Below are 6,871 nucleotides of genomic sequence, written 5' to 3' on the forward strand. Positions count from 1 at the left end.
CTAATTAATTCATGTGTTTTTATTTGTTTATTCTATTCATAAAGTACTTTAATTAATATTTTCTTGATGGAAATGTGGGGACCATAGTATGAAGCCTATGTAGTAAAGAGGCCCAATATTTTCATTGTGAAAGCCCATTACCATATCCTTTATAGGCCCAGTAAGGTATTAACTTTTTCTTACATTACCGAACCTAAAAGGCCTATTTACCAAGATGGTGCTTTTAATAAGATGTTACAAGCCCATAAATAACTCTTTCAATTTTAAATATTTTTTGGTTATGCCCTTGTCTTTCTCTTCAATTGGATTTCATAGCCTTTCTTAGATCATCTTTATACATTAATTAGATTCGAATTAGAATAGAAATAACTGAAACTAATTTGAAGTTAATTTCAAAAAACTGTACTCATACAATTAATTTTGATTGCTTTTAGTGTTCAAAACTTCAAAAAGAAAATTCTCATACATCGTAGAAATTAATTTCTGAGATAGATGAGTGAACATAAATTAATAACTCTGCCAACATGACGTTTTGGAAGTAATTTCAATAAAATAAATCTTTTTGTTTATGAAATTATCATATCAGTCTGAAATTGAAAATAAGTCAAAATTGACAAAAAAATATGAAATATAATTGTCCGAGTTTGAAACTGGGAGTGCTAGGGGAAAATGTTTCTTAATTAAAGCATTTTGTACCATTTTATTTTACACTGAAATCAAAGAAATTTGATAAACAACTAGTTCAATATTCTTGCTTTGTGACATATATTGCCAATTTGACACACCTCAGAAATAACCAGAATTTTTAACATATACAGGGAATGTGCCTCCTGACATTATCAGTATCTCTACCTTCACTAAAATCACCGGCATGTGGGGCCAACACAATCAACCCCACCTGTACTCAGAAAGCCTCGCCATGGCAACTCGGCATCTTCTTCCTTTCCCTTTACATCCTTGCCATTGGTACAGGTGGCACCAAACCCAACATTTCAACAATTGACGCCGATCAATTTGACGTGTTTGATCCGAAAGAGCGATTCCAAAAACTCTCGTTCTTCAACTGGTGGATGTTCAGTATATTCTTTGGTACATTATTTGCCAATATTGTACTGGTATACATCCAAGATAATGTCGGATGGACATTAGGATATGCGCTACCTACGCTGGGTCTTATAATTTCTGTGGTCATTTTTTTGACTTGTACGCCATTTTATCGGCATAAATTACCGTCTGGTAGCTCTTTTATGAAGATGTCACGAGTTCTTGTCGCCGCATGTAGAAAACGGCAGGTTTCAGTACCTAGTGATCCGATGGAGTTGCATGAGTTAGAATTGACTGATTATAAGGAAAAGAAGCAGTTTATGATGGAGTCTAGCTACAACTACACTAAGGTATTGAAAAAAGAACTACAACATGGGAAAAGAACAAACTTGTAAAGACTTTAGCTATTAATTAACATCCGCACTCACACATAGAAAATACCATTTTTATTTTCTAACAATCATATTTTAATTGTACGAAAAAAATATACAAAATCTTTCACAATACTCACCAATACTATATATTACTGACACATTAAAACCAAAATAACAAAACATATATAATTAATAGTTGAGAACTTGAGATCATCATATCGTCATATTGGCTCCTTGCCTGAACATACAGATTATATATCCTTCACTCACTAAGGCTGATCAGTTGCATGATCTGGTGAATGAACAGGACCAAAAGTGGTGCTAGTTCCACCAAGTTGAGGCGGAGATGGAGGTGAACAATTCTCCAACTTAAAGTCGCAGTGGTCAGGAGGAGACAACCATGCACTTAAGAACATCCTAGTTCTACTCATTTCATTATGTTCAGTACGTCTAAAATAGTAGAAGAGTGAAATTAAACTAATTCTAATATGTGATAAGTCACTTATTCTCAATCCATCTCTATCATAATAAAAAGTAAGATGTTAAAGAGGTGCTAAAGCGCAAATTCATACCTTTTTTTATTTTCTGTTTCACCACAATTTTTTTGTGCTGAGCAAGTCCAATAAAACAAGTGAGTTTAGATGAAATGTAGTTATTTTCTTTTTATGAACAAATATTTAAATCTAGAAGTTATGAACTTATGATGGATATATATAATTTTAAAAAAAAATAATGATAGATGCAATTGACATATAAGTTATTCCACCCTTTCCTTTGGTTCTTCTTGGTACTTTGGGTTAATTGGGCTTTTGACTTAACTTAAATGGAAAAGATGGATATCGCTTTAATTGTTTTGTAATTTGAATTGAACCTGAATATTCCTGTTCTCTGATTCCACTAGGTTGATACAAATGTTGGTCGAATATGCGTGAGACTTTGGTGGGTCCCGCTCAAACCTCTCCCTGAGTCGGTGCAGATACATCTTCTTGAAATGTAAGAGCCTTTTTCAATAGAATGTACCTCAAATAAAGCTCTGTACAAATTGGTTACCAACAATATAATTTAAATGTTTCTCATTGCGAAGGTATCCTGTAATAGATTCAATTCAGAAGTATCTGTGGCCTCCTCTGTGCAAGCTAGACCAAGAAATTCTGTAAGTTTTTTTCCCAAGTCAAATTTGTGGAATAATTTCCTGTTTATATCCCTTTTAATCGTGCAAATTTTCATTTAACTTTTCCGCCCCTTCCCCTTCCTATTAAAGAAAATTTCTTACATTAAATTTGTACAAAAGAGCTTGATTGCCGAATGTCTATGAGACTATGATTGAGGGGGACAACTTCTATGCTTTTTGCTGTTTCAATATTGTGTGGTCGTGCAATGGTATTGTTGAACTTTATTGATGTTTTCTCTAACAAACAATAATATTTGCAGGTATGAGCTTCACTATCAAATGATAACTTTTGGCAAGGTAAAGCCGTAAAGCTGATATCTTTAGTTGTAGGTAGCAGATAGTTCTCAGTTTCTTGTTTATGTAAATATTATAATTTTTCTCCAGTGCAACACATTCTAATAGAAAAAAAATATATATTAGAATTTGTTTCAGCCATTCCATTAACCAAGGGCACTGAGAAGTTAATTTATTCAGTTTTTTTGGTTTCTTTTATGTAACGAGTCTAATAGATTGGATTGTGAGAATTGATAGCTGAGGATATGTGTGAGGTCCAAGGGTGCCAGCTTATATTCTCTCAGTTGATTCTGTGGATTTCTTGTAACATATATATATCTTGTAGATATTTTCCCTACAAAATGAGCTTAATACCCCAACAGTAAACTTACTAATTAAATTAACCATCCGATAAAACCAATATGCGGACTTTAGCACAACCTTTCTGTTTTAAGAAAGTCATAAAGTAACATGTGGACTTCCATAATTAATGTAGGTCTTTTGTACTAAAAGAAAGCCGAACTGCAAAGGCCACATGACGGCAAAACAACATGTCATCAAAAAAACCCTTAATTTGCACAACATTGCTGTGACTGAGTTTGATCCCAAATGCTTAAAACCAAATTAATTAGGTGTATTAAGTATGAATCAGCTTCCAACAGTAGTTACGAGCTTACCACCTCCAATACTTGCTAGGATACTTTTTCTTATAATCCATCAACATCATGAATGCTTTATTATCCACCTCCGAATGGAGATTTTTGAAAATTGCATATCGGTAATTACCATCAGCATTACGTGGTAGCCTCGATCCTGCACCTTTCATCCTCCTTTTCTGAAATATGTTAGAAGACTCATCGATCAATACTTTGATTTAAGAGCTGAGGTAAGAAAGGTGAAAATGAAATCAAGTACCTGGACTGTTGAGTATTAGGGGTATAGAAAAGATAGTATATGGGTTCCATTACCTATTTCATTTCATGTTATAGGTGCAATCTTGCTACATCAGCAACTTCAAAAGATTATTCTCATCAAAGAATTTTCACCCGTTCATATGATAGCACATAATGAAATTCTAGACATATAGGTTAGAAAAATAAAAATAAAAAGTTTATGCACCTCATGAAACAGTTTAAGTGATTCTAGAACAGGACAATTATGGAGCATCCTGATGATAGCTTCATAATTAAGATCGTGAAAGCAAAGGGTCACATCCAAGTGCTTCAAATTAGAAAATTTCGGCACTTTTTTTTCTGGTTCCATCAAGATATGAATTGGGTCCTCTACATTCTGTAAAAATTACACACATGTCAAGAATAGCCAAGTAAAGCATCAGCCTAAACAATTGTACTGTACATTACCGAGTAATAACATAAAATTGTCAAACCAGGGTCAGATGCATATCTGACATGTCATGACAAACCACTTTTTTTTTAAAAAAAAAAGCGGTTAATTGATAGGTTCAAACACACAAATCAAAACAATTTGAAGATCAACTCACACCGGAGGTGCACATAGTAAACATAAATGACTTGTGCAAAAATAATAAGAATTAAGAGAGGGAAAGTTTATTACCCTCCTCTCTTTTGCATGCAATGTTAGCTCTTCAACATGTGAGATCCAATTTAGCAGTCCATCAACAACACTGATATCTCCCCAATCAAGATGGTCTAGGTTAATGACAGCTTTTCTCAACAAATGAACATCTCCACAGATGCGAGACAGAATTTGAACGTTCTGCTGCTGAGTTTCCAAATGAAGTGACTCCAATGAAGGAAGAGATAACACCATATTATAATTTTCATAACAACCGACGCTAATAATCAGTTTGAGTTTTTTTATTGTCTGGGAGGAAATTTTAAACCCATGACAAAGCTTCACATCAAGATGTAAATCTTCCAAGCAACACAATTGGGAGAAAAGTGAGTTGAAATATTCCAGGATAGTGCTAACCAATCCAAGGGAAAGGCTTCTCAGGCAGGTTAAAGTGTTTGCAAAAGTAAACTTAAATTTTGGATAGTACCGAGAAGATACGTTATATTCCAAATGAGGTATGCGATCAAGCGAGAGGCACCTCAGAGTGGTCATGGTCAAGATAATGGGGAGGATAGTTGAGAAATCTCTATAATAGCAACCTTCAATGGTGAGGTGATGCAACTCGAGGCAGCGGGCCTTCTTAAGTAAGGAACAAAGAAATGACGCATTTCGTCGGTCACAGAGGGAGATTTCGAGGTGTAAGCTGAGGAGAGGATGGCAGGGATTGCGGCAGAGTAGCGCACGTTTGGCCATGGCAACGAAGTCTTTCTCAGGTTGGGGGTGGGGAAGGTCTCGGCTGATGAGTGCAAGGGAAGGAGAGGCCTCCCAGAGATGGCGAAAGGAGCGGCAGAGAACGGAAGTGCGAGCGGCAATGTGGGTGGGGAGGAATGCGAGGATTGTGACGAGCAATGCACAGGGGAGATTGGAGAGACGATCAATTTGGTTTGAATTTCTTTTGGAGTTCGCCATGGCAGCGATCTTAGCGGGAAAAGGATTTCCTAGAAGAACGAAGGGGAAGAACGGGTTTTGAATTTGGATCACCTCCACCGTGCAATCCGATCCCTAAAGTAACTCAATTTTTGAATTTGGATCCGGACTGTTCGATCTGCTCTGGCACGAATATTAATGGAACCCCGTGCATTCCAATTCGGTCCGATTTGCAATCCAATTTTGGGTTACTTCAGGATTCGGTCCCGACAACTTGGCCTTTTGCTTTGACTTAATTCGAAAATTTGGTTGCGTCCAGTTCTTTCAATTTTTTTGTTCAATCATTTTCTATCTAAATACATATAATTGTTATCAAATTCTAAAATTGATTTTTTATTAACTTGACCCTATGAAATTATTCATTAAGACTTAAAATTTTTAAATCTTACATTATTAGTTAAAGTCATCAATTTTGATATTATGTTGTATAATTGACTAATTAAACCATCAATTTGAATTAACTTCAAGAAATATTAAAAAAAAATTATCTTTAAGATAAAAAAAGTTAACTCAGATTGAAGGTTGTAAAATAAACCAGGAGCTTAAATGAACAATGAGTTATGGAACTTGACTAAATATAATAATTGAAAGTTCTAAACTAGACTTTATTTTTATTTTATATTTTTAATTACGATGGATGAAGGAATAAAGTTGATTCGAAATATGAATAAAAAAAATCTCTCGTGGTAATAAATTGTTGTGTGGCTTGATCTTTACCAAAAAAGAAACATATTCATGCATCTATTTGTAACAAACGAAATAATAAGGTTGTGTTAACATCAAGTACAGTTATTGTTAATTTCAAATTCAATGTTGTTAGATGAGATTTATGGGAGTTCTGAAGATTAAGTAAAAGGGAGAACCTAGCTATCCCCCATAACAATCCCTCATTTATCCCCCAGCCATTAACTACCTGGATAACTACTAACTACCTAGGGGGACTATTTACTATTTGGGGACCATCTAATATTTGAAAGATTTTAAAACTAGCGCGCGGAAGTATTCATGTATAATGTATTAAGTATTCATATATAACACATAAAGTATTCATACCTAATATATCAAGTATTTAAAAAAAAAAACTGGACACGTTTTTAGAGGTGATTTTTTTTCCCGTTCAATCTAATCAATATTTCTGACGATCGGTGAGGAATTTTCAAAATCTAAAACCACTAATGTTTTCTACATAATTTTATCTTTCAAATGAGATCCATGATAACATACTTTCGAGTTGTTTGTTGAACAAGTATTCATCCTCATCGAGAAAGTATTCATTCTCGTCGTGCAAATGTAAATATAAAAGGGAGCAACTAGCTATCCCCTCGTAATAATTCTCTATTTATCCCCCAATCATTAAATACTAATAACTACTAACTACCTAGGGGGACCACTTACTATTTGTTGAGCATCTAATATTTGAAAGATTTTATAACTGGCGCGCGCAAGTATTCATTTATAATGCTTAAAGTATTCATCTATAACACAT

General features: G+C 34.4%; 2 protein-coding genes across 2 annotated transcripts; one reads left to right on the forward strand and one right to left on the reverse strand.

Annotated features, from left to right (window-relative positions):
• The first annotated feature begins 821 nt into the window (after nucleotides 1-821).
• LOC144564404 (protein NRT1/ PTR FAMILY 5.2-like) lies at nucleotides 822-3,490 on the forward strand. The gene is made up of 5 exons (XM_078314003.1): nucleotides 822-1,394; nucleotides 2,320-2,411; nucleotides 2,503-2,571; nucleotides 2,850-2,886; nucleotides 3,359-3,490. Exons 1-5 carry the CDS (start codon nucleotides 822-824, stop codon nucleotides 3,488-3,490), a joined length of 903 nt encoding a protein of 300 aa, XP_078170129.1.
• Nucleotides 3,491-4,145: 655 nt separating this feature from the next.
• Nucleotides 4,146-5,367, reverse strand: LOC144564405 (putative F-box/FBD/LRR-repeat protein At4g13965). The gene is made up of 2 exons (XM_078314004.1): nucleotides 4,886-5,367; nucleotides 4,146-4,152 (listed from the first exon to the last, which is right to left on the reverse strand). The coding sequence occupies exons 1-2, from the start codon at nucleotides 5,365-5,367 to the stop codon at nucleotides 4,146-4,148; spliced, it is 489 nt and encodes a 162-aa protein (XP_078170130.1).
• Between the last annotated feature and the right edge of the window lie 1,504 nt (nucleotides 5,368-6,871).

The sequence above is a fragment of the Carex rostrata genome, chromosome 13 (assembly GCF_964058835.1).
Source record: "Carex rostrata chromosome 13, lpCarRost1.2, whole genome shotgun sequence".
In the NCBI taxonomy this organism is placed as follows: domain Eukaryota; kingdom Viridiplantae; phylum Streptophyta; class Magnoliopsida; order Poales; family Cyperaceae; genus Carex; species Carex rostrata.